General features: G+C 39.8%; 1 protein-coding gene across 1 annotated transcript in view; it reads right to left on the bottom strand.

Annotated features, from left to right (window-relative positions):
• LRMDA (leucine rich melanocyte differentiation associated) overlaps positions 1-27,781 on the bottom strand; it is a 464,379-nt gene that overhangs the window by 414,955 nt on the left and 21,643 nt on the right. Inside the window, exon 3 of the mRNA XM_078853926.1 lies at positions 159-291. Coding sequence (XP_078710052.1) covers positions 159-291 — 133 coding nt within the window. The remainder of the gene's footprint in view (positions 1-158; positions 292-27,781) is intronic.

The raw sequence follows: 27,781 nt of genomic DNA, 5'->3' as shown, positions 1-27,781 counted from the left end.
GGCACTACACACAGCAAAATCTGGCCCTAAGGGAGTCATCTTTGCCTAAAGAGTATAGGTTTGTTATTTTGGGAACATGCTCTGGTTTTAGCCATCTGACTCTATCCAGCATTAAGAAATGGACGCATCTTATCATATTTGGGAGCTAAGATACTAACCTGTACCTCTGGTAGTCATCCTCATCCTTGTCCTTGCTGACCAGTTCATTTGGGCAAGCCATGTTTCCTAGTAAACTGAGATATTCCAAGGAGGGCACCACATCAGCCAAGTGATCCAGCAGGCTTTCTAAATCTGTTATGTGTCAAAAATTGTGGGTTAAGGATTCAATTACATTAATGCAAAAAGCATTTATAGTTGCACCACCACTGATTTAAAAATACATTACAATAACTGGCAATCAAATTTACTATGACCCTCAGGAAGATGTCACATGAATTGTTATAAAGGCAAATGGGGTTAAATTTAAGTGAGGTTTTCGGCACAGATTGAAAGAAGTTGGCTGTTGTGTCATTCTTTTTTCCTTCTCTCTTTTTCCATGTGGCTCACTGCAAAACATGAAAACTTTGACAAAATGATGGATACTGTGTGGTAAAATGGTTAGCCATTTCTGGAGCCATTAAACTTTTCCAACTTGGAAACAAACAGTTATTTTCATAGCACATTCATCACTAATACATTCAGTCCACTAGAAAGTGAATTAAAAAAAGGAGTCAACCCACAACAAACCGCTTTCACTACAAGAATATAAATGCTTTGAGTGTCACAGCAATGCATTCATTATTATTCAATTTGTATACATGAATAAATGCTTCACTGAAAGCAACTTAAAAACCCCAGCGTTACAACATGAGGTATACATCGTATACCAAGTGGAAATAAACTCTGGAAACATCATCCAAATGGTTGTATAGTTGGGTGTTGATCAGGCTTTTCCTCACTATATAAATATCTCCACCTTGGATACCTTAAATGAATATGAAAATGAGATTTAAATATCCACTGCAACATGAGAAATGCAAGTTAGATTTAAGCAGCACAGCACACATCAGATTGAACAGGTGCTGGGCTGTTGATTAAACGAAGAAAAAGTATTCATTTTGTTAACATACAATATAAAAGTCCTTAAAAGATTATATATAACCTTATTTCTTTCAATTATATACAAGAAAATGCTGATTCTCAGGAAAGAAGCTGTATGTACTGTGGCAGAGCTCCAACCTTGTCCCCGCGGCTTCCAGGCAGTTTATGTTAGCCTCAGAGGCTCACTGCGACCCTCCACATACCCCTTCTCTCTCTAGGGCCAGGGTTACAGTCTACTGAGCCCTTTTCATCATAAGCCAGCAAGAAGGTCAGTGAGAGAACTCCCACAGTCTCTGTTATCCCTATGGGCATATTCAAGAAGAGTGTAGCCTCCTGTCTTGACAGGGGCCTGTCTTCCCCTCCCAGGGGTTGTTTCTGTAGTGGCGGGTTGGGAGGAACCTGGGCCCGCCCTCTACTCTGGGTTCCGGCCCAGGGACCCTAATGGCAGCAGCTGTTGGCAGCCGACCTTTCACCGCCAGAATTGCTACATTTCCCTGGGCCACTTCCTAACAGCTCTCCTGCCTTTCTCTCTTAAACGCCTTCTTCACTCTTACATTAGGGCTCTCTTTCCAGTGGCTTGAGGGTGTCTTCATTACCCAGACCTTCAGCCACACTTCCTCTTCTCTGGCTCCCTTTGACCTGACCGGAGTGAGCCCTTTTATAGTATCAGAGGGGCCTTAATTAGAGTCAGGTGTTCACATTACCTTAACGGCCTCACCTGACTCTTTGCAGGTTAATTGGAGTCATGTGTCCACTCTAGCCTGGAGCAGCCCCTGCTCTGCTCAGTCAGGGAACAGAAAACTGCTTATCCAGTGACCAGTATGTCTGCCTTCTACTACTCTGCTGTACCCAACTGGCCTGGATCTATCACAGTACATACATATTATTTTTACCTTAAAAATGGACTGGCTTTGACAATAGTGACAATTATTCTAAAACTATTCAAGAACAATTCAATGCTCTGTTCTCATCCACTTCTGCTGCTACAGACAATTTTTTTTCAAAATAATCCTCAGTTCACTTTTATTGCTATTATTTATACTTGATTTATGTTTTTGTATGATCTTTGTTATTTTTAGATGGAGTTTATTTTATTTCTTCACCTCAATGTCTTAGGAGCAGCAGCAGCAGCAATAGGCCCTGGAATGTCAAGAATGGCTTCATTGCTAAAAACTCTTCTTTTGTTGTAAACTTAATTTCTATTTTACTTCTCACGTGTATAAAAGCTCATGCTGATAATTATCATTAAGATTTTTTGTATGTTGATAGCCACCAACTCTATATTTACATTTATGCTCTTTTCCATAGACTCTTATGTATCCTCAAATACTCTGCATAAGAATGGGGAAAGTAGCTACAGAGAGAAAATTAAGGCAGACAAGAGTGTCACTTTTTAACATGATACAGCAGAGTTAAGCCTCACATATAGAGGATTATGTTAGAACTATCAAGATAGATTCAGCAACCATTAAAAAAAAAAGTGGAAAGACTCCAACTGATTTCAGGGGACAATGGATCAGGCCCTTGGAAAAAGTGCATTATTGTAACAATATTATTACAAATCCATCTTTTTCTGCTACCCAAGCCTAACCAAGACATAGTGGTAACTTACTCTGATGCCTCTGAACCCCTGATTCACAGATTATCCTTTTGGAGGAGATCATTCATGGCTCTCTTAGTCAGTACATAACTGACAGAAAGAAAGCACATTTTGCTGAGGTGAAGTACTTATACATTAGCATTGAATTTAGAGAGTCGTCAGACATTGCCAAAGGAAGATCACATGATTGTTTGAAGTAACCCTGATTCAGGTGCAATCCTGTTAATCTTCTGTAGGACATCTCAACCTACAAAGATGTTCCCTGAAAGAGGTGCTTTAGCACCACAAAAGTTAATTATTTCCATTTCTTTTCCTTAATGGCAATCCCAAGAAGTTTGCTATTAAAGATCTGACCTTTTATTACAGAAAATTCTTAGTGTAGCACAGGTAGAAAAGATCTTCCTTTACAGAGTGAGTGAGCAGAATTTTCTGTCATCACTTCATTAAAACATCTTGTGAAGCAGAAGTTATTCATTTTTCAATCCTTAGAGCTACTTAAAGAATGCTGAATCAGGTTGGGACAGAAGTGTTCACTATAAATCCAAGTCAGCCATGAACCATATTACCAAAAGTATTTAGGTGCCTAACAGTGCAGAGAGGAACCTCTAGCAGGATTTACAGAAGTGCCTCAACAGGTTAGTCACCTAACTTCCCTTGAAAGTCAACAGTACTGACATGCCAACTTCACTTAGGCACTCTGGTAAATCCCACAAGATGCCCATCTGCACCTTTAAGAATCTAAAAATATGGCCGCAAGTATCTAGATTAAATGTGAGCACCAGACACTGATCTTTACTTTTAGAAGAAGAAAAATGTAGGTTCCTACTCAGCAGAGAAGGAGAACTCATAACCAAGACGACATCAAGAAGACTGAGGTGTTTCATGCTTCAGTGTTTACTAAAAAGGTTAATGGTCACCAGATACTCAAGACAATTAATGTTAACAAGGGGGAAGGAACACAACCCAGAACAGGGAAAGAACAGCTTAAAGAATATTTAGACATGTTAGATGTATTCAAGTAATCACAGCCTGATGAAATTTGTCCCAGTTACTTAAGCAACTACCTGAAGCAATCTTGAAACCATTAGCATTTATTATCAAGAACTCATGGAGGAGAGGTGAGATCCCAGACGACCGGAGAAGGGCAAACATAGTACCTATCTTTAAAAAGGGAGGAGCTGGGGAATTAAAAATGTCAGTTAACTTCTATATGTGGAAAGATACTGGAACAAATTATGTAAAAATTCTTAAGAACCTACAAATCTCAGTTGGGGGCTCAAGGTCCTACTATAATATAAATAATAATAAATTATCTTTCATCCAGAAGGATTCCAAACCACTTTTCAAATCCTGGGCTAAACCCTTGGATCTGAACTCCCAGCCAGTGCCTTGCTTGTTACACTATGAAAGAAAAATTAGAGTTCATTTGAAGCCAGATACCATATCAAAGCCTGCAGAAGAAAATCCACACTACTCCTCTGCTGCAGTCAACTAAGAGGATGATAGGGTGATAAGTAACAGCCAGCATGGCTTTGACAAGAACAAATGATGCCAAACAAACATAATTGCCTTCTTTGAGAGAGTTACTTGCCTAGTGGATGGAAGCAGTAGACATATCATCTCAAGTTTAGTAAGGCTTTCGACACAGTATCAGATGACAATTTCATAAGCAAACTAAGGTAATGTGGTCTAGATTCAAGTATTATATAGTGGGTGCACAACTTGTTGAAAGACCATATTCAAAGAGTAGTTATCAATGGTTCGCTGCCAAATGGGGAAAGCATATCTAGTGGGATCCCACAGAGGTTAGTCCTGGATACAGTACTATTCAATATTTTCATTAATGACTTAGATAATGGAGTGGAGAGTATGCTTACTAAATTTGTGGATGGCACCAAGCTAGGAGGGGTTGCAAGCACATTGGAGGACTGGATTAAAATTCAAAACAATCTTGACAAATTAGAGAATTGGCCAGAAATCAACAAGATGAAATTCACTAAAGTAAGTGCAAAGTATTTTAATTTAGAAGGAAAAAAAATCAATACACAACTACAAAATAGGGAATAGCCAGCTAAATAGTAGTACTGCTATAAAGAAGTAGGGTTATAGTGGATCAAAACTGAATACAAGTCAACAATGTGATGCAGCTACCAAAAAAAAAAAAGCCAATATCATTCTGGGGTATATTAACAGAGTGTTGTATGTAACGAATACAATGTAATTTTCACACTCTATTCAGTCCTGGTATGTCCAATTCTGCGCACCACACTTTTGGAAAGATGTGGACAAATGGGAGGGAGTCCAGAGGACAGCAACAAAAATGATAAAAGATTGAGAAAACCTGACCCCTGAGGAAAAGTTAAAAAAAAAAACTTGGGCATGTGTAGTCTTGAGAAAAGACGACTGAGGGGGACCCTGATAACAGTCTTCAGATATGTTATGGGCTGTTATAAAAACGGCAGTGACACTAGACAAACAGCTGCCAGGTATGGGTTTAGGTTTATTTGGTCCTGCCTCAGAACGGGGGGTGGACTTGATGACCTTTCGAGATCTCTTCCAGCCATAACATATCTATGATTTAGAGATTTTAATTTTGCATGTGAACTTCCAGGCAAGCATGAAGGGAATCATATAGTGATTCAGTTGATAGCCGGTTTTATGTGACCTCTCACCACATTCTTTATTGAGATATGTATTATTAGCGGTCTTTAATTTACCCTGTTCCAATGGAATGGATGATGGTATCCTATGGGTTTTTTTTTTATTTTATTTAAAACAGTAATGTATGTAGCACCACAAATTTTCATGGTGTTTTATAGAAACATGGAGTAAGACACATTCCCTAACCTAAGAAAACCCCTAAAAAAAACTACTTATTTACAGAAAAGTGGATTTTTTGGACAGTAGCAAGCAACATCTGCTGGTAGCACTTCAAAAGAAATATGTGGAATAGGATGGTAAAATTTGAAAGCCAGAATAATTTATGTTAGCATCTGAGACCAAGTCATTACTAAAATGATTATGCCTTAGTTCATTAATTGAACTTCTGCTCTCTAGGACTCTAACCATCACACACGCACCCATGAAAAATAGCCATGAGCCCATCACATGTACAGATTTCCCCCCTGAACTAGGAGACCCATCCATCTACTGTCACAGATTATTCTTTGCAAAGTATGTTGAAGTCACGTAGGAGATTTCTCGTGATTGAGTGCTTCCCTGAAATGAACCATAGCTCATGATGCCTCAGTGCACTGTTTCATTAATTGGCATATCATGTGCTCATTATAAAAGATCAACACTAGGCCACCAAAATAATACATTAAAATATCTATAAGGTTGTGTTGAGAACAGACAAAGTAAGCAGAGTCAGAAGTGGGAGTGAAAATCCATTCTCAGCTTCCCCATTGTGGTTTATTATTGCAGCCCAGAGGGTGTCATCATGGTGTGATCTGAACCAAAGAGCTGCAAAATCCTTCTGTAGCACTTTAAGACCACAATTTTAACTCCGCTCTCTGTGAAAAGTAAATCCACCATTACATCCATGGACACTATTAGAGATTATTTTTTGACGGGTAGACACGTTGGTGCTGGACTGATGGAGTTTTTTTATTTTTATTTTTATGTACATTTTGACTATTTAGATATTTGACTACCTACCATGTGCGTGTGTGTAGCCTGCAAATGTGAATACGGCCGTCTCCATCACTTGAAATCTGTTTTTAAAATACCTCAACTATGTCAATTAAAGTGCCTCAGGAAGTATTCACCAGTCTCCTTATTCAGTAGTATCATCAATCATACCAATAGTTTATGTTGTTCCTAAGGACACTTACCAAAAAATAAATCCTCACCAAAAAAAATGAGCTATCTGTCCCTTTATTTTATTCAAATTGATTAAAGATACCAGAACTGTCAGTACACACTAAATGTACAAACATTATACATGTGTATACCTTCCAATCCCAAAGAAATAGATAGAATAAACTTTTTTAAAGTGTGCTGTGTGTGTGTGCACAAGTGTGTGTACACACACACACAGGCATACTTAAAGTTTATTCTGGATCTAGAGATATTCCTGGTTCCTGCAGTATTCCCCATTTTAAACTCAGGGAATATTACTAGAATGAGTAATGTCTCTAAATCTTTTATTGTCTGCTCATTGTGCATACATTGACATAGACAAAGTATGTGCATACACATTGTGTACCACCCATTGTATAAACACACACATGCACATGAATAGATGGTTTTTATTCTACTGATAAAAATCAAACACCACATTTCAAGCTAGGCACAACCAAAAATACCTTCTTTCTATCTCCCTTTCACCATCCTAACAATACTGTGCTGTCTGCTGTGAAACAATCAAAGATACTTATATTCTTTTCTACCTAACTTGACTATCTAATTTCTCTTCTGGTGCACATCACCATAGTATCTAAGCACTCTTTTATTCAACAAGAATAAAGTCCAATAAAGTGCCAAGACTTCACTCCTCCTTAAAGGTTGCTGGGTCAGTAGTGTGTATGTGTATATGTGCACGTGTCAAAGAGAGCTCACTTCTCTTCCCTCTCCTTTCTTTTTTCTTAGTAGTTGTGACCGTAAGAGTGACTGTAAGAGTTGGATTAAAGAGTTCTGAAAGTGGCCAGGTTTGTGGTCACTTTCAACTTCTCTGGAAAGGAGTTGCACAGTATTTAAAACAGCCGTCAAGAAAGCTTGGCCTCTCAAGTTTTAACATGGAGACTGACAGCTTAATTCCCTATAGAACACAACCAATGAGGGATGTTGCAATCACAGAACAAGAGGCATACTTTTAGTTAGCTTTGTTTATTAAAGGAGGACCTCACAGACAATGACAGATATCCTGATTTTCTCCTTAGAATTACAGAAATGTAGGACTGGAAGGGATTTTAATAGGTCATATATTTCAGTCCCCTACACTCAAGGAAGGACTAAGTAATAACTAGCGTTTCTCTAATAACTATTAGGTGTTTCTCTAACCTGTACTTTAAAATCTTCAGTGATGGAAATTCCACAACCTCCTTAGGCAATTTATTCCAGTGCTTAACCACCCTGACAGTTAGGAAGTTCTTCCCAAAGTCCATCCTAAACCACCCTTGCTACAGTTTGAGTCCTTTGCTTCTTGTTTTATTCTTGGAGGTTAAGGAGAACCTCCTCCCTCCTCTTTGTAACCACCTTTTATGTACTTGAAAACTCTTATGTCCCCTCTCAGTCTTCTTTCCGGGATTAAACAAACTCAATTTTTTAGAATCTTCCCTCATAGGTTTCTTTTCCTAGATCTTTAATTATTTAATCAGTCAACCCTTATCATAGGATCACTCTTGTTTTTTACCCCTTTTATCCTTACCCAGAGACTTTCAACAAGTCCTCCTCCTATTTCCATCTCAACCTCAGTGCAACTGAACACATCTTAGTATACAGACATCTAAGATACGGATTTGATTTCTCCTCTATGTTCCCGCTTGTCTCTCTTTTGTCCTGGATATAATTGCCCACGCTCTCCCCAGATTTTGACCCTTCTCCCGGGTCTCCATGTTTTTGACTCACCTGTGGACTTTTTTCTCCTGCCCCCACAGAACCTAGTTTAAAGTCCATCTTGCTACGTTAGCCCGCCTTTTTCCAAAGATATCTTCCCATTTCCTCTTGGGAGTGGTGACCATGATTCTCCCAGCCTTTGGGGGTACAGAGCTTCTCCTTCTCCACCTTTGGGGGCGATTCCTCATCCTTTGTTGCCAGGGCAGCATAATTGTTCTTCATCACTATGGTGGGTGGGTTGGGAGCAGGGAGGGAGAACCGCCTGCTGCCAGAAGTAACCAGCAGGCAGGGTCCTCCCTGCGACAGAGCCATATCCTCCTCCCCCGGTGGTGTGGCAGCAGTCCTCTCTAGCTGGAGATTGCCATTGAATACCCATATTCTATGGCAAGACAATGTAGTAAATGGGGCACCATTGTGTTATGCTTTTGGCAGCTGGTGTGATTCAGGAGGTGGGCTGCTGCATTGTGGATCATTTGGAGCTCCCACATTTTAAGATCAGTGCAGTCATTCCCAATACAATGAGCTGCGGTAATCCAGCCTGGACATTATGAAGGCCAGACCTTGGTCTGATAGTATGCTCTGCTCTTGCCAAGAGCAGATAGAGGAAGGTATATTTGGCAGCTGCACCTATCTGAGCATCCAGAAGCAGTGAGGAATTCAACTCCTAGGCTACAAACCAATTTGACCCTTTGAAGGCAGGTACTATGGTGACCATTTACCTCTTCAAAACGTTTCTCTTTTCCCTCCCAGCTTCCAGTCTGTCTTGCTCAGGCTTTGCTTCACCCATCTCCCTTCCATCCACCTGCTGATCTTGGCCAGGCAACAGTGCTACAGAGACTGAAATAGCAAGAAGTAGAGCTACACATTATTTACATTTGAGAATGTGATTGCTTCAATTTGTTGATGATCAGAAGAGATTCAGGAGAGATTCCACAGGTGAATGGTGTGGTACCAAAAGGGAAGTTAACCTCTGAAAGAGAGGTGATGGGTATGGCTACACTGAAGCTGGGAGCATGCTTCCCAACACAGGTAGACAGACAGGTGCTAGCTCCACTTGAGCTAGTGGGCTAAAACCAGCAGCATAGCAGAGGTGGCAGCTCAAGCTAGCTGCTGAAGTACAAACCCATCAGGACCCCCTACAGTATGTACTCAGGTGGCTAGCCTAAGCCTCTGCCTTTGCTATCCCTCACTACACTGCTATTTGTAGTGCACTAGCTCGAGCAGAGCTATCACATATCTGCCTGGGCCCACTGGGAAGCAGACTCCCAGCTACAGTGTAGACATACCCTACGTGCAGTGCTAGGTATTCGAGGTGGGATAGCCACAGAACTATCTAGTAATACACGAGTAGACATACTCCCTGTCTGGGTGCAAGATGACATCATCCATCAGCAAAAATGATGCCATTTCTGTTCCATCTTCTGATCTCAAACCTGACTGGCAGAGGTACAGAATCTTGGCAGCAGACAAGGTGAAGCTGAAAATCGTTCTTTGCTAGTGGTGTATACAATTTGATGAAGATAGAGGGTTGCATACAGGCAGTAGGTTGATAGGCCCAGGGATAGCTTCCTTAGTACTGACCAAACTTACTGCATACTTTGGGAGCAAGTGATCTTCCAAAGTGGCATTTATGCATCTCTGTGTAGGTAGATTCCCAGGTGTTTTTCACAGATATGAAGGGCATAGGTCTGAGCTAAGCTTTCTTGTAGTATTTCAAGAGTATCTTGTTGTGAGCATGAGACAAAGACTGGCAAGAGGGAGCGATGTTTCTAATCCTGGGCTCAATATACAGTTCCTTTTGCCTGGAGAGCATACCCTGAATCCAGGTGATCCTTCTTGTCAAATAGGGTGACCATTCTTCATGACATGTGATGCCTTCTTCTTCCAGGGTAGTGTGAAGTTAATCAGGATGGATATAGCAGTTCACTATCCTGAAGAGTTCAGAGAGCCATGATTTAACGGCTGCTAAAGTATTCTAATCACTGCTCGGGAACAGGACACATAATTTTTAGGCTTCAGGTCTACCTGCTTCTTCCACAGATTTTCACCATTAAGCATTTCACTTCCTTCTCCTCTACTCCATGCACCACTAGTCATCTCAGAAATAAAGTGGATTGTGAGCATTTCCCTTTTGGAAGGATAGACCGATTCCTGTTTTATTCTAGATGGGTCTTCTTCCCATTGCCATGTCATAGATTCATAGATATTTAGGTCAAAAGGGATCATTATGATCATCTAGTCTGACCTCCTGCACAACGCAGGCCACAGAATTTCACCCACCACTCCTGCGAAAAACCTCTCACCCATGTCTGAGCTACTGAAGTCCTCAAATCATGGTTTAATGTCCTTTTCCACAGTTCTACTGCATTCTGGCTTCCAACATCAGTGCAGTCCATTTTAAACTGATCCCCTATGGTACTCATTTCAGTATGCTATTAAATATCCATGGCCCCTTGCAAATAGCCAAGTCAAGGATGTACCAGTTGATGTGCTGCAGGAGGCTCACATGAACCCTCATTCTTCAAATGTGCCATCCAAACTGAAGAGAAGGTTATGGGAGGTCTCCTTCCTCTGTATACTGCCAAATCTTCCCTGCCTAAGAGCACCTATCTATAGAACTCAAAAATACTTCCAAAGAGCATTTTTCCCCCTTCTCTGCAAGTTCAATGCCCTCCCCCCTGACTGTACTAACAAATTTTGTGTACGTCCTTTGTTAAATTACTGGCTGCATGCTGCAGGAATGTACACTGGTATATGTAATTCCTTATCCCATTGAACAGCTGAGTTTTGAGAGATACACCCAGAGAACTAACCTTCATAATTTAAAACCTGCATTTTAAAAAACTGCTTCATGGACCAAACCCTGCTCATCTTACTCGCAATTACTTTGAGGGACTGTTCACTGGACTAAGGCAAGCAGGATTTGGTGCTATATATTGAATATCATTGTAATTCTAACAGAACCTCTTTAAATCGCACTAATGCTATTTCCTTCTCTGATTCTGTTCATTTAGTCTTGATTCAGGAGAGTGTCCTCCACTTGGCAACAGGGAAATGCAGAACTACACAATCACTGATCTGGCAACCCACACTGTACACCCCATGCGGGGGGAATGCTTCATCAGATTTTGTACCATGGATAGGATCAGCGAGAATTTTTTAGTTTGCGCTGTGTCATAGTGTGTTTAATCAAGGTTTTACTGTAAAAGCAAATAATAAAACAAAATAGTTGTCTATATCCAACCCTCAGGACCTTGCCATTAACCAGAAATCCAACCAAATTAAACTAGTACAGAGGTGATCTTTGGAACACAGAAGGCTGCAATGGCAAGTTATTCGGACCCCAAGATTACACCTAATTTTGCTCATATGTTTTCAATGTTTTAAATTTAAAAAGTCAAAGATAAATGTGTGCAGCTGTAATATTTGCAGCTACTTTTTATGCGCCACAATACAGGACTATAAATTGCTTTTCTGTTTGCATTTATTGTAATAAATGCCTGAGCAGCTTTGTCCTTATACTGCCATTACAAGGAAGGGGCCTCCATGGTCTATGCTTCAGGACTCTGCAGGCTTCATTTGACTTCAGGCCACAGTTTCATCACCCCTAACTTTGGTGACTATAGGCGTGTGCAAACACACACTAAAACATTGCTTCTAATAGCACTTCGCACATGCTTAAGTGCTTTGCTGGTTACCGATGGACTTAAGCACATTCTTAAATGTCGTACTGAATTGGACCCAGGTTTAGATTGCCTACATCTTTTGGGGTAGCTAATGGGAAAGTCATAAATTCAGTGACCGACTCAGAACTGTACATGCGCAACAGCTACCAAACTGTTCATATTGACCAACCGCATTACCAGATCACTACATCCAAGGAGTTTTTTTGTTTTAAAAAGAGGTATCCAAAGTCTTAAAAGTTTATGCTGTTTCACTGCATGCTCTATTCCACTAGAGGTCAGCCTGCAACAAAACCCCAAGCAAACACAGGAGCTGCTGCATGCTGCCAGCATTGACATTATTTTCTTTCTCTACTTTATCTATTAAAAAAGATTCCTTCAGAGCCATAACTTAGATCTCACTCTAAAATGGAGCAACAGGAAGATATAATGGTGCATTTCATTTATGAATGACCTATAATAAATTACTGTGAAGTATTCCAGGTGCCAAGAGAGAGGCTGCTTTGTCTGCACATGAACTATATTTCACATACTTTAATTTGGCTGACACATAAAACTCATTTGACATTTTGCAGGTATTTCTTTGAAAGGATATTTGGTTCTTGTTGAGCGTTAAGGTATGGAGGTGAGGTAACCTGGGTAACCAAAGGTCATTTCCGAGGAGATTGTTGTCCAAGATCAACTCTTCCAGGCAACTGAATGTTTTTAGTCCTTCTAGTGACCTGCAAACGACAAAGACAACAGGAAAAATGATACTCCATTAAATCAGAGAGGCCATTATGAGCTGAAATAAATATTTTAACCTTCCCTTTCAAGAGAGGGAACAGTTTTGGTTTGGCCCTGTCAGGAGAGTGAATGACAAGAATTAGTGGCAAGGGGAATGCTGGCACGGCAACACATCCTTCACATGCTGGCAGGATGAAGGATGGGGGTCACTTAGTGAGTAGCCAGGATCCAAAACAAAAGGCTTCAGATACGGGGCCTGCAGGATGAATTTGTCAATGTCTTGTGCCTTCAGGCACCCAGCCTCGCCTGACCCTAACCTCCATTCCCAAGATAAATAACTCTGTCACAGTTCACCTTCATTCCCTGGACACAAATTTAAGTTATCATTCATCATTTCTGCCAAGAAATATCATACCCCAACAACAAAAATACATCCAACTTCAAGTATCGTTTCTTAGCAGTTACCTTACTGCAATCATAGGAAAAGCTGTGGGGATTTTTGTTCTTTTTTTATTAACTACTTAATTTGCTACTGCTTGCATCTCTGAGACCAACATAAAATGCTTCATATTTGCAGAATTGCTCCAGACACAGAAGCCGTATGCTTTGATTTTAAAGCCTACTGCCCCAACCCCTGTAGAAAGCAGTTTTAAAAAGAAGAACTTTACAACATAAAAATGCAAATGCCAGGTATCTGTGAGAAACCACCACCCAGTTAGGAAAGTAGAGGAAGATATTGAGGAACTAGCTTCCCTGCTCTGCTGAGGCACTTATTCCGAAGTTAACTCTTAATTTCAGAGGCTTGCACATTCCTAAAGGAGGGAGGTAAGGGGAGAAAAACCCACATTAATCAAGAGAGACAGCAGGTTATATGGAGCAAATGAACAGCCACACATTCACAGCTCATTCACCTACCAGACACCTAGAGAGATGCTGAGATTGCATGACTTGACAGCTGATCTACTATGCAGGCCAGTGGGAAGATCATCACTGTATCTCTTGGCTGTTTTATAAAATGTGATGAATAAGGGAGATGCAGTCTACACTATTCATTTTCTAATGACATTTATACTAGGGGTATTTTCCCCCTTCCACTACCCACCTCTTTCTTTGTTTCTTTGCACAAAGATCCATTTAAAAAAAAAAATAAGGCGAGCCTCTTAGAGAGAGATATGGAACATGTCACTAATGGAGGAAAATGCAGCAGTTAGGATGAAATGCGATTTTTTAATTGCGTGGATTAATTTAATGTCCACCAAGTCAACAAAAACCCAGATGCTGCTTCTGCAGATGCATCACTGCCTCCCCCATTGCCATTATGAAGCACAGTCAGAGGGTGCAAATTGAAAATTCTTATGTGGGAAGTCAAACCTGCAACCTTCAAACTAAAGTTTAAGGGCACTGTCTACTAGTTATAAATATTCAAAAGTAAAAACCAGCACTCAAGTACTTAAACAGCACCTTCAGTCTAAGGCTCTCACAGGACTTCAAACACTTACACTGCATTATCTGTGGGAAGTATAGTTAAGTATCATTAACCCCATTGTACTTATGGGCAATTGAGGTACACAGAGGTTAAGTGAATTTGCCCAAAGCAAGTCATTGGCCAGGTCTACACTATAACCTCTTGCTGGCATAGCTATGCCAGTCAGAGGTGTCATCTCTAGCCCACATAGCTGTGTCAGCAAAGGCCCCCAGTGTAGACGTACAGCTTATTTTATTTGTTTGGGGGGTTTAGTGGGGGAAGGAGCAGGGAGGTGGCTGGAATAAGCTATCCCAGCAAAAGCAGTTTTGTTAGCATAAACTGCATGCACGCTAGGAGCATTTTTTTGGTATAGTGTACTGGCATAGCTATACCAGCAAAGCACTCCATACAGACCTGGCTTCTGCCAGGATCAGGATTAGAACCCAGAGCTGCCCCAATGCTTCTGCACAAGTACCGGTGAAAGAAAAGCAATCTAGAGGAGGTAGGAGCTAATTTATTATGCTGTTATGATTTTTAATTTGTTTTTTTGACGAACCTAGTTTAGAAAATTCCCCTTAACACTCTTTACTATATAAATAGCTAATAGCGGAGTATAGCCAACCCTCACTTTTTAATATAAGGCTTCTGCTTGCCAAAAGGAGTTCAAAATAGACCACTTCTCTGTCAGCGCCACAGAGCCTTATGGGACGCTAATAGACCCTATGTGAATAAACATTGCTTGGGTTCTGGTCAGTGTCAGCATCAAATACACATTGTTCCTGAGTTATGTTATGCAAATATAATGCCTTTATCATAAGAATCAGCAAATGGTTGGCAACTGGCAAGGAGAAGAAAGCATACATCCAGCATTGCTGCAGGGGAGGCATAAAACAAAATGACAAGCCATGAAGTGGGACAAAGGCCCTGAAACACTAGAGGGAGTTGCCTATTGAAATGGCCTTTCTTTCTAAATCTTAGGCTGCGTACAATGGTACTAGCTTCATAGATGAGTAGAGAAAATTGTGTGTAAATCCCCTTACACCTGTCTGGTTTTGATAATTTTTGCCATGTAATGTTATTAACTGCTCAGTTAAAAAGGAGCTGTGTTACACAGGGGGTTGCTTATTAATTGTTGTTTTCATGTCATCAGCATGGTGTGCACTTGGTGATTTAATCAGCTAAATTCAGAGCCTAGGGACAGGGCAGGGATTGCTACAGTGCAGAGAGGGTGTAGACAATTAACATAAATTTACATTCGTATGTTATTTTGCTATTCACAGAATTATCAGCTTCCCCCGCTCCCATCCCCACTAAAGAATCAAAAAAGAACTTCATTTGAAAGTTGTTGAGGAAACAAGGAAGAAATTTTGTTTGCTATCATGAGTGATAACAGTTATCAAATCTATATAAAAGTGCAGGTGTATCCTCATCATAATATATTAGGGGAATGTCATCTAGTAGTTATATCCTGGGACTGAAAAGGATAAGCTCTAAGTATGATCTCCAGAGTCAATTTGCTGCTTGAACTTCAGCAAGTTACATAACTGCTGTGTGTCGTGGTTTGTCATCTGTGGAGTGGGGAGAAAACCTGCCTACGTGACACATGCGTATTGTGAGTCCGAACAGATTTTTGGAAAACGTTCTGAGGGCCCCAGGTGACAGGTGCCATAAAAGTACGACATAGAATATTACCCTTTCAATGGAGTGCTAGAAGGAACATATTATTGTATTCAAAATATTTTATTATTAACATACCCAAAAGTGAAGGGGTGAAAGAGACAGCAAAAGCAGCAATAATATCACTGTGAGAAGAATGGTAAAAAAACAAAACAACAACAACAAAACCTAGACACACAGAGAAAACTGGAGGAATTTTCTGAGAAACAGCAACATCTTAAAATGAAATCTTGGATGCTTCCTCATAGTTCATAGCAGGGGAGCAACTCCCGTCTTGGTCAATTAACAAACACCGCCTCACCACCACAATAGAACCAGGACATAAGGGGTAGTGGCAGCTAGCTCTTTTCCCTAGTTGGTTTAGAAAGCTAATAAGCATCACTGAATTGTATTGCAGGTTGCTTTTTCCCTGTTCTAATGACATGAAAGCTGCCCATTATCTCACCCACAGGTACCATCTCAGTTACCTCATTGCAGGGCTCACACTCCACTCCCAGAGGAGAGCAAGTGCTGCCAAGAGATTTCCATTGCAATTTCTGAAGTCACATCAAAATGACAAAACATCACAATGTATTCAGCTCTGCCTGATCTGTACAGAAAGAACTTTAAGTTTCCACTGTAATTAACCCTATCCTCGTTAAGATAATTATGATCAAGCTCCCTGTCACAGCTAATATCACAGCATCATTGCCTATGGCTCATGCTTTGCCCTCATTAGCTTACAAAAACAGTGCGCTAAACAGGCAACTGACTCCTTCTGCAAAATGACTTAAGATGTTCTGTAACCAGACAGTAAATAATCCTTTATAATACAAAGGTCTCAGCAACGTCCTTTATCCAAGTCCTTCAGCTAATCAGTCTGATTTCTCCCAGCTCGCTTTTCCATAATTCATTCATGATTTCCAGCAAAGTTTTAATCATAAAGGAATGTCATTGTAGAGATTTTTCTGTGCATAGGCACAGTAATTGTCGACTATGCTATTTTATCCAGTCCCTCTGGCTTGATGTGGAAACGGATTTGGTTACACTGAAACTAAATAGCAGCTCCTCTTATTGGTAATATTTGGCTGTGCATTCACAGGATTTTGAGAGAGAAAAAAGCAATGTTATCTCATCCAAGAATGACCAAACCTCCATATTATGCAGTTGTCCTTGTCCTGAAATAACAGTGTGCTCAGAAGTATATTTAAAAGAGAACATGCTGCCTTCTCTCTCTTAATAAGACAGCTGACTCGTTCCTAATTACTTTTTTTCTGGTCTAACAGGAAAAAGAGAGGGCAGTTAACCATATGTAAATGAGAGAGTTTGGCTTTTCCCTTGAAATTGATTTGGGCTCTGGTGACAACAGGTAGCCATTACCAGAAGTTAAAAACAGAGTTGTTAGGAGAGGAGAGTGTTTAAATCTCTCTCTCCTGGCCTTTCTAATTTCTTAGCAGATTAAAAAAAAAAAAAAAGCAGCAGCCCACAATGAGGCACTAATCATAATTTCAGTATTTAAATTAAAGAAAATAAGACTGATTTGCACTTCTATAGCATCAACTGTCCAAGGATCTTAAGGCATTTTACAAATGTTAATGTATTAAGCATCACAAAACTGCTTTGAGCAAGGAATCGCCATTACACAGAGGGTAAAACTAAGGGAGAGAGAGAGATTAAGGGACTAGCCCCAGTTGACACCCAACAATTCTCGAGGACAGAAGGGAACAGAACCCAGGTTTCCCAACTTCCAGTCCTGCACTTTAACTACCACCACCACAACAGAGATCCATAATATAAACGGAGACATTTGTAACTTGGTGTATCAAATTCACCTGGGGGGATTCAGCAGAACTTTCTCTGAGTTTCAGTTCCCCCTATTCTGACTCCACATTAAGTCTCACTTTCAGTTCCAATGAACCTGAAAACCTGAAGCAAAACTCAACCAAAACAATAAATCCATTCCCAGCACTTGTGCGACAAAAAGGGGTTTGCATTACACTTTTAGCTAGGTTTACAAAGCTGAGCTGAACTCCACATTCAAAACCGTACCACAAACCAGATGCGGCTGCCTGATTTTCAGGTTTTATTCTGGACTTTTTTCTCAACTACAAATACAATTTAAGAAAAATCCAACTAACAAAGATGCCTCTGGGTTCAGTTCTAACGCCAAGCATCTTCCCTCTCTTCATTCAAATCCCTCTTTAAATCACGTCAGTGTCAGCTAAGCTACAGTGTGTTGTTACAGACCCATTAATGATGAAAATTAAATCTACAAAATCTAAAAATAACCTCTCCCACTATAATTCATAGCAGCTTGTCTGTAGTTCACTCTCTCTCAAGCCAGGTTTGCACTTAAAATGTTTGGTAGTATAGTAATGGTGCCTAGGGGTGAGATTGATATTTTTAAAACTTTTGTATACCAGCAAAAGCCCTAGTGTAGATACAGTTATACTGGCAGAAGAGTGCTTTTGCTGGTATAGCTTATTTTATTTGAGGACATGGCATAAACTATATAGCCAATATAAACCATGTCTACACGAGAAGGGTTTACCTATATAGCTATCCTTGTATAGCTATACCAGCAAACCTTTTCTAGTGTAGGCCAGGCCTCAGTATAGACTGTAATCCCCAAAGAACAGGGGCCAGGTCCTTGTGGTCCATACACAGTGGTGGCACTTCAATAATAAATGCCATCTTCTCTCCAAGATCGCTGGGGCTGTTAGCACTGAGGTTGCTCCCTCAATCCCTGGAAGACTGCAGCATGCATCACTCCACTTGAGGCAGTACGGTATCTGGATGGCACTGTTTCCAGATTCCTCCCATTGGACCAAAACTGAAACAAGGCCTGTGATGAGTGGTGGAGAAAGGAAGAAGTGAAGGGGGAGGATGGGCAGTGACCACTAAATAGCCCTCCTCCGAAAGAGAGTCTTCATAGAATTAGATTTGCATATTACTTGCTTGTGATACTAACATACAAAAATCACAGGAAAAATTGGAATTGACCCTTCATCCGCAACTGGTTGCCCAATGTATCCAAGAAGCTGTTTCCCTTACGGCACACACTCTTAGACACACAATGAATGGATAATCTCACTTGCCTGCTTTGCTCAGACACTGCATCCAAGACTATGTGTGTACGCGTGTGACATTAGGTCCCACACATACAGCAATGGCAGGGCCCAACAAGACAAGTTAAGTAATAAAGCTGTAAAGATGCATCCGATGAAGTGAGCTGTAGCTCACGAAAGTTTATGCTCAAATAAATTGGCTAGTCTCTAAGGTGCCACAAGTACTCCTTTTCTTTTTGCGAATACAGACTAACACGGCTGTTACTCTGAAAGCTGTACAAGAATCAGTTGTTTTGCAGGCAGGGTTCCTGAAAACATGTTCTCTCTAGTTTACTTAGTTTTACAACCCCACATTTTGCTCTTAGAGGCTTAGAGTATGCAGTACTACCAATCCCAAGTGTCCAAAAATGATGATTCAGGCCTCCAAGAAATCAAGAATAGCTTAAAAATCATGAGATTAAAAAAAACCCAACTCTCTCTTCTGGTTTTTGAGCCCGTAGGTGCATTTGGGTCATGTTTTCAATCTTCTCTGTACAACCATAAAGACTAGAAGCTTACTTTTTCTTATAGAAAAAAGGAGATTTTCTTGCATCATCTCAGTCCTGGAGTTGCAGCTTTGAGTAAAACTCCAAATATTGTAAGATTCCCGATAAAACAAACCATTTGCAACATTTAGTTTGTAAGCTCTTTATGACAGGGACTGTCTTCAAAAGTGCATATTCAGCACCTAGTGCAGTGAGGCACCAATCCAGGTTAGAGCCTTCAAAAGCTAACACAATACAAATAATAAATAACCATTTCATCACTCAAAGTGAAACTGCTATTTCCATCAACATTTTCCTGCTTGGCAGTCAAATCTACATGAAATGACCATCTTTTCGTGCCTTTTACCTCCAACCACGAACTGTTGAACTGGAAGGATTTTTTTTAATGAATCTTTCAGTTTCAGATTTCTTTATATGCGTTTTACACAGGTCTCTTCAGGATGAAAAGCTCCATTCTTAACCCTCATTTTTTTTAAAATTGATTTATGACATACCCTTAGGATTATTTAAACACTGTGGGATTTCAATATATATTGCTATATTTTAAAATAATTTGAACAAAATGACAATCTAGAATATAATCTTCCCTGTGGAAGAGTATGAGAGGTCACATGACAGGGTGTATTGGCTATTTTTTATATAAATACACCCTGTTATGTATAATGAAAACAAACATAAAAAGTCATCTTAGTGGTCTAATGGGCAAATAAACAGTATGGAAGAAATTCTATTTTAAAACATGGCTTAAAATTACCCACTAGACAACAGACTACTGCACTCCATCATACTTTATCAAAGGCCATTTGTAACAAACAACTCAGGGGAAGTCACTGTGGACCACTGTGCGGATATCACAGCAGCAGCATTCCTAAGAATGGGGACCTTAATATCCTTCTCCTCAAACCCTTGAAATGATTTGGCAAGGAACAAGCAAAGTGGGGGAGATTGTTGGTTTGTTTGTTTTAGACCAATATACCTCATCTATCTCCTCCCCATTCCTAAAAAAGAACTTGATCATAACAAAACCAATATTTTCCAAATTCATTAAAAAAAAAAAGACACATACACCGCCATTTCCTAATTCTGTAAGAGCAACAAAGGGTACTGATTATAACTGGTAAAAGATCTATTCTACCTTTCAAAAACCACATATGTAAGATTTATAAATTAGTTATATAAAACAAACACCAACCGGACACAAGGGCTATGTTTCAACCCTGTTTGTAAAATCCTCTGACAACAGGGATGAAAATAGGGACAGCCAGAAGTGCAATGGTAGTGCCATCATGGAAGTTTTACTTGGAAGCATTTTGAATCATTCTATCACTCTAACTCAGAGAGTAACCTGACCCCTCCCCTTTTTGTACAGAAAAAGGGGAGTTGAAAACCCATGGAGAGAGAGTAAAGCCCATTTCAACTACTAGAGTATGGTGAGAAGGGGGAAAGAAAAGTAATTTTTCTCCTATCTTCCAGAACAACCAAGGCTGAGGATTGACAAGCAAATTGACGCACTGCTCAGAGGGCAAAAGATAAATGTTTGATGAATTGGCCATTGCTGGAGGAGTGATGGGCTTCATATGTGCATAATGGACTAGCTGCCGTTCAATTCAGATTGCCTGCCAAGATAAGAAACCATAATGAATGGACGAAGCAGAGCCTCTACCATAAGAAAGTATAATCTGACTAGTTTTAATAAACTTAATAAAAAAGATGAAGCAGAGAGAGGCAAGGAGGACTGGCCTTTGTGACCAGCTGTGAGAGGTGAGAACAAATAATAGATGCTCAAGCTAGATAGGAGAAGAGAAGTGTTGCAGACGTATCATTTGAATCCCTCCCTTTCATTGTTAAGAAGTGTCTTTAGAACATCTAAACTAAACCACACGTGCAAAAACGGAACAAAGCATAATAATGTTCATTATGCACACTGTAAAAAGACTATTTTGCCACTTTCCACCCAACAGCTACACATATATTGTCTCTTTTTCACACACACACAATCTAAGGCTAGATCTACACTCTAAATGTTTGCTCATATAATAATGTTCGTTCAGGGTGTAATTCTTTACAACATTTTTATACTGGCCAAAAGCACTAGTGCAGGGGTTCTCAAACTTGGGGTCGGGACCTCTCAGGGAGGTCGCAAGGTTATTACATGGGGAGTCACAAACTGTCAGCCTCCACCCCAAACCCCGTTTTGCATCCAGCATTTTATAATGGTGTTAAATATATATAAAAAATGTGTTTTTAATTTATAAGGGGGGGGTCGCACTCAGAGGCTTGCTGTGTGAAAGGGGTCACCAGTACAAAAGCTTGAGAATCGCTGCCCTAGCGTAAACACAGTTATACCAATGCCCCTTTGCCTATATATCTTATTTCATTCAGATAACTGATATATCTATATCATCTACAGCACTCCTTTGCCAGGATAAGCTGCATCTCCACTACAGGTATTTGCTGGTAGACCTGTAACAGCAAACCCTTTCTAGTGTAGGCCTAAACTCTGCTGGGTCGCCAATGAAAGTTCTTTTGGTTCAGGCTTTGCCCTTTCAGGGCCCAGCTGAGGTCACAGGGGGCTTCCAAACCTACAGGAGACAGCCAGCAATTTCAATGCAAGAAGTGTTTTTAATTTATTTAGCATATCCATCAGCAGGCAACTTTCACTTCAATGCTGCCATATTGATCACAGTGAAATCTGATGTGATTTTATCAATGAGGGCCAACAGGAAACAACAACAGCTCTGTGTATCTTGAAAGCTTGTCTCTGTCACCAACAGAAGCTAGTGAAATAAAAAAGTTTCCTCACACACTGTCAGCCCAAAGCAATGTCCTTTTTCATAATTCAGGGATTATATGGGGTGATGAGCAATCTTGTTTATTCACTTAGGAAAGCAGAGTGCAGGTTACCTGAACAATCCCTCTCACTGGACACTCCAAAGTATTTGAGGCCAAAATTGCTCCAGGATTTACTGTCCTGCATATCTACTGCAGTGACACTTCGCCTTTGCAACAACAGCCACATTAGCAATGTGAAAAAGCGCTGGAGGGCTTCGTTTACTGTACATCTATTTGCAATATTGTTTTTATTCATCAATAACATAGTGGTCACTATGAAGAAAAATCAACATTCACCAAGATGGTGATGTCTGAGATAACACTATTTTCCTTACACTTGAATAGGAAATGATATCTCACATACTGTGGTGCAAATGTTTGTACTTACTGACATTTTAATGGTGACTGTTGTAAATGCACAGAACCCTATTCACTTTTATTGCAAATCTTCCTTTATAGAATGAATAGCACTAGTACCAGCAGTAGAAACCTACTCTTAGAAGAGATCCTGCTGCAATTGAAGGCAACAGGAATTTACACTGACTTCAGCGGCAGCAGAATTCGGCCCAGGATCTGTCTTTACACTACATTTACAGGGGATGAGAATATACCTTGCTGTAAAATACAGTATTTGGCCACGCAGAAGAGGATTACAGAGGAAATCAATCTGACCAAGGGCAGCTAGAATGCACAACACAGAATAGTATGTTAGCGCCATCTTTGTCCTCTCCCGTTTTTACTTTTTCCTTTGATCATGAAAAATAAAGAAGGAAACATTAAATAGCCTCCTTTAATAAGTATTCAGATTGTCACATTTTAGCAGAAATGATTACATTAAGAGGTATGTCTAGTTTTCAGTACAAATGTTATATAACTGCAAAAGGAAAGTAACTCATTACTGAGCAGCTCAGAAAGGCACCCACGACTGAAGAAAATAAAGTTTTAGGACAAGAGGGTCTCTCCTCTCTCTCCCTCTGTATGTGAGTCAGAAAATGAGTGAGAGACAAAGACAGAGAGGTAAGGCTCAGGAGTGCTGGGTGAATTATAGACTGCCTCTCAAGATTCACAGCTCTTCGTAGTGGGAGGTTAATATTCTCACATGTCATTAGGTCTGCTGGCTCTACTGATGGCTCATTGAATCAGGCAGCAAATTATTTCCTCATGCTGCAGAGGACACCACACTTCAAAGAGAAGGAGCCAGGGTCAAGACGGCTCTCCAGTTCGATTAATGAGTTGGGATCAGCAGAGGTTGCCTGTAGGTAAGAATGTGACTGAAGCTTTTGACAAAGCTGACTTTTTGAACAGGACTTGACCCACGCCCCTTGCCCCCCTCACCACCAAATTTTATTTCCAACCATTGCCTCTGACTGACCTGCTCAAGCCTGTTGGGATAGTTTTGACCTCCTCAGTCTTTGTTACCAGACACAGGAGCTGTCTGCCTATATTTGATGTGTCTCTCTCTAAAGGCCACATCATCTTATCTGAGTCTCATCAGAATACTTCAGATCTGCACGGCAGCAAAAGAATACGATTCAAGAGGAATCATTTCAAATTTTTAATTTTCTTATCAAATTTGTTTGGAGGGTGGAAATCACTCAAACAGCAGCTTTCGGTATCATAAAGGAAGACTGATTTCTAAATGCCGTTAAAAGCAGACAATAAAAACACAAAGATTGTTAAAAGCATACAGCTTACATATTAAAATGATGGAAAAGCAGAAAATATACGCTCCTGTCTGCATGGATTTGCTGACTAAGAATATTCTCAGCAAATAATGTATTATATCAAATATTTCTGTACAAAGTTTTTATTTTTATTGCCTTAGTAGCAAGAGATAAGAGACAATTAAAACTTAACAGCCACTATATTCATCTCTCTCTAAAAGCTGAACTATATTCTCAGTTTGATAGGTCCCAGAAATATTTTAATGCATATTTAAATAGATCTAATGAACTACTAAAGTGAGCTTCATCACACTAATGCAATGTTTCTGATCAGGTCTACCTACACTTCACACTTTCTCCAGCAAGAATGAATAACTTCATCAGCATGCAAACTGTTGCACTAGTAAGCTGCTGTAGCTCACGAAAGCTTATGCTCAAATAAATTTGTTAGTCTCTAAGGTGCCACAAGTCCTCCTTTTCTGTTACTGTTATATATATATTTAAAGAGACAACACTTTAAATTTAATTTCTGATTTGCCCTTCACTCACATTTTGAAAGATATTTTTAAAACAATTTTGAAATGAAACTGACATCATTCCAAGGGCCTGGTATACCAGTAAACATTGGTTATAATGAGTTCATAATGTGTACAAAAATTTAAGCTAAAAGATCAGTCCAGGGGTCTGGGATTTGCTTAAGCTTTTCAGGACTGTGTCTTTTTTTTTTTTTTCTTAACACTGAGGCCAAGAGTTTCAAAAGCATGTGCCTGAAGTCAGGCTCTTAAGTCTTAGACATGTACAGTGTTGAGCACTGTGCAGAGTGCACTGACTTCAACAGAAGCACTTTTGAAAATCTGGCCACTTATTTAGGAACTGAATTTTGGGCACACTTTCAAAAATTTTGGCATAATCTCAGTTTCTTAACAGATCCATTTTTTTGTTGTATAAACATACTGTTATATTTGCTTTGCAATTTTATTCTCCTTTTGCCCTTCTCCTTCCCACATCTTTCTCGGAGTTCAAAAGCATATTATTATTATTATCATCATCCTTATCATCCTTGTTACAGATTTCCTTATTGTAATGGGTTTTTTAGCCAGAAAAGCTAGTAAACAGATGACTAGGTCTATGGAACAGGAATTAGGATGGGAGTGACCTCTATATAACTGAACCAGCTTGTAAAAGTGATTAGAATTCTTCCAAAAAAGATATCTACCTGCTTAAAAGCATGTCTTTCACATATGTGTATCATTCTAAAATGTACATATACAAGCAATGGACCAAATTTTCCTGTTCTTTACATCAATACCATGGTAACAGTGTAAAAATGGCAACACATGAATAACTTTACTCCCATTAGGATGGATCCCGCAAATCTGTATATGTGTAAGCTCAATAGGACGACTCAGTATGTATAAAGTTAAGTCTTCGAATCCTGAAAGTCCTTGAGAGGCACCATCAACGCTGCCTTTGTAAGATTCTGAAGATAAAATGGGAAGACAGGCACACCAATATTAGCGTCCTGGAAGAGACAAAGACCACCAGTATCGACGCAATGATCATCCATCAGCAATTCCACTGTACTGGTCATGTTGTCCAGATGCAAGACCATCGCCTCCCAAAACAGGTCCTGTTCTCTCAGCTGAAAGAAGGATACCATAACGTGGGTGGACAACAGAAGCGTTATAAGGACTTACTGAAGAACAACCTAAAAAAGTGTAATATTGACATTTGACACTTGGGAGACACTTGCCCAGGATCGCTTAAAATGGAGTGAAGTCCTATGTGATGGTCCCCTGCATTTTGAACTTGCTCGCCGACAAGCTGAAGAGGACAAGAGGCGCAGAAGGAAGGAGAGACTGGATTCCAATCATGGTCAACAGCCTCCTGCTGAGTCTGAAAACATCTTCCCTCATTGCAGTAGAACTTGTGGTTCAAGGATTGGCCTTATTAGCCACCTGAGGACCCATAACTCCCATGGAAGATGATCATACTTGGTAACGAGTGATCGCCCATCATAAAGTTAAGTACACGAGTAAGTCTTTGCAGGATAAGGGCCTTAGATTATATACTTTTATCCTCTATTCAGTGGCAAGTGGTTGTCTTGATAATTTTTTTCATTTTACTGCTACTAATTTCTTCCATTTTACACTCATTCACAATTAAGTAACAAAATTTCCAACCGAAAAAAGGAATTACATTACCTCCATCAAGTAATTTAAAAAAATTCCCTAAACAAAGTTTTTTTTAATGCTTATCCTCATTTAAACCTCTTTCTTCCCCTTTTAATTTGAATATTTTTCTATTGTTCATATATCGCAAAAAAATATTACCTCATTGCTTCAGTGTCAGAAGCAGCAAGTGCTTAATAGTGAGTACAGTTAGTCAAAATAAAATTCTAGAATGAAGCCCCCAGAATGGCACAAAGTGTCACTCTCTGCCATGTGAATCACTGAAGTTTCCCAGGAACATACATGATTGACAACAGATGTGTCTCCTCTAGTTCCGACGCCATTTGAAAGGAATAAGCACATCACAGAGAATGTTAGATGCTGTCCTCTTGACAGCATGTTAACATTCCATTATTAATCAGCAGTATATTTAAAATTGGACTGGACAAAACACTGGAGAAAAAAACCCTGTAGCAAACAATCCTACAGTGGAGGAAGGATAGATTAGAGGATCTAATTTGTTTGTTTCTTAATCACTAATTGATATGATTTGGCCAACGCCTACGCATGAATGCCTACGCATATGGTATATAGCAGGAATACACCATCTATGTGGTTCTTTGAACATACCAACCACAATTCTATTGATTATACTCTACTAGATGCACCTTTAAAAGACATGCCACTCTACATGCTTTTTGTAATAGGGAAGGGGAGGAGGAGAAAGTAGAAATAAGCACAGGTGTCATGAACACAATACCAGTTGTTATTCCACTACATGTATTTACATGCATCACCAAAACAACAAAATGAAACATCGCTCCATCATTATTTAAGTAAACACCTTCATTTCCACTTTAAAATTGTGGAAAATTGTGGGCCAGATCTTGCAAGATGAATAGTCTCTAATGCCTGTGACAGTCACTTGCAGGAGCAGGGCTGTGTGGTGGATCAACAAGGCGATCTAGTGTTACTCCTCTGCACCACAATGTAAAAAGTTTCAGGTTGTAATTGAGCCATCACTTTCCATGTCTAAGGAAGGTGATGGATGACTGATGTAGTATGATCCCTCATATCATGAAAGGGAAAATCCCTTTCACAGTTTAGGAAAAAGTACTGAAGAAGGTATAGATCCCTATATATTGTGTGATGAAATTCAGCTTTCTGAACTTGTGGTCCAGTATTCATTAAGTCTCACCTCCCATCACAAAAAGTACAGGGCCTCATAAGAGACCAGAAGTGCCCAAAGGAGAAACAATAAACCAAGGAGTATTAGATTCAGAACAGAATGAGATTTTCAACAAGGTCAGAATAATGACAATCAGAATATACACACTGAAAAACATGGAGGGCAGGGGTGAACAACAGGAAATAGGTTAATTCAGGATGATGCTAAGTCATTGTAAACTATAGCAACTACTGTTAATGGAATTTTGTATACATTTAAATTTAAGAGACTTACCTTTCAGACATCAATTAACTGAACTTCTCTTTAGTTAGGTACCTAATTCAAAGTAGTTTACTTCAAGCCATGTTTGTCATGTTCATTCAATTATGTAAATGTCTAAAATAATGACCTTGACTGTGTTACCATTTTCCCCAGGTTTTCAAACTGATTACCTCCGCACACAAAGAGGTGACTGGCTACCTATCATCTTGGAACCCTTTCAGAGTGTAAATAACCAGTTGTCTCTGGTGCAAAACAACAACAGCCAAAGCTCCTCCCCACTTC

The sequence above is a fragment of the Lepidochelys kempii genome, chromosome 7 (assembly GCF_965140285.1).
Source record: "Lepidochelys kempii isolate rLepKem1 chromosome 7, rLepKem1.hap1, whole genome shotgun sequence".
NCBI classification, from domain to species: domain Eukaryota; kingdom Metazoa; phylum Chordata; order Testudines; family Cheloniidae; genus Lepidochelys; species Lepidochelys kempii.
Note: the sequence above shows the minus strand (reverse complement) of the source record. Positions and strands in the feature narration are given on the sequence as shown.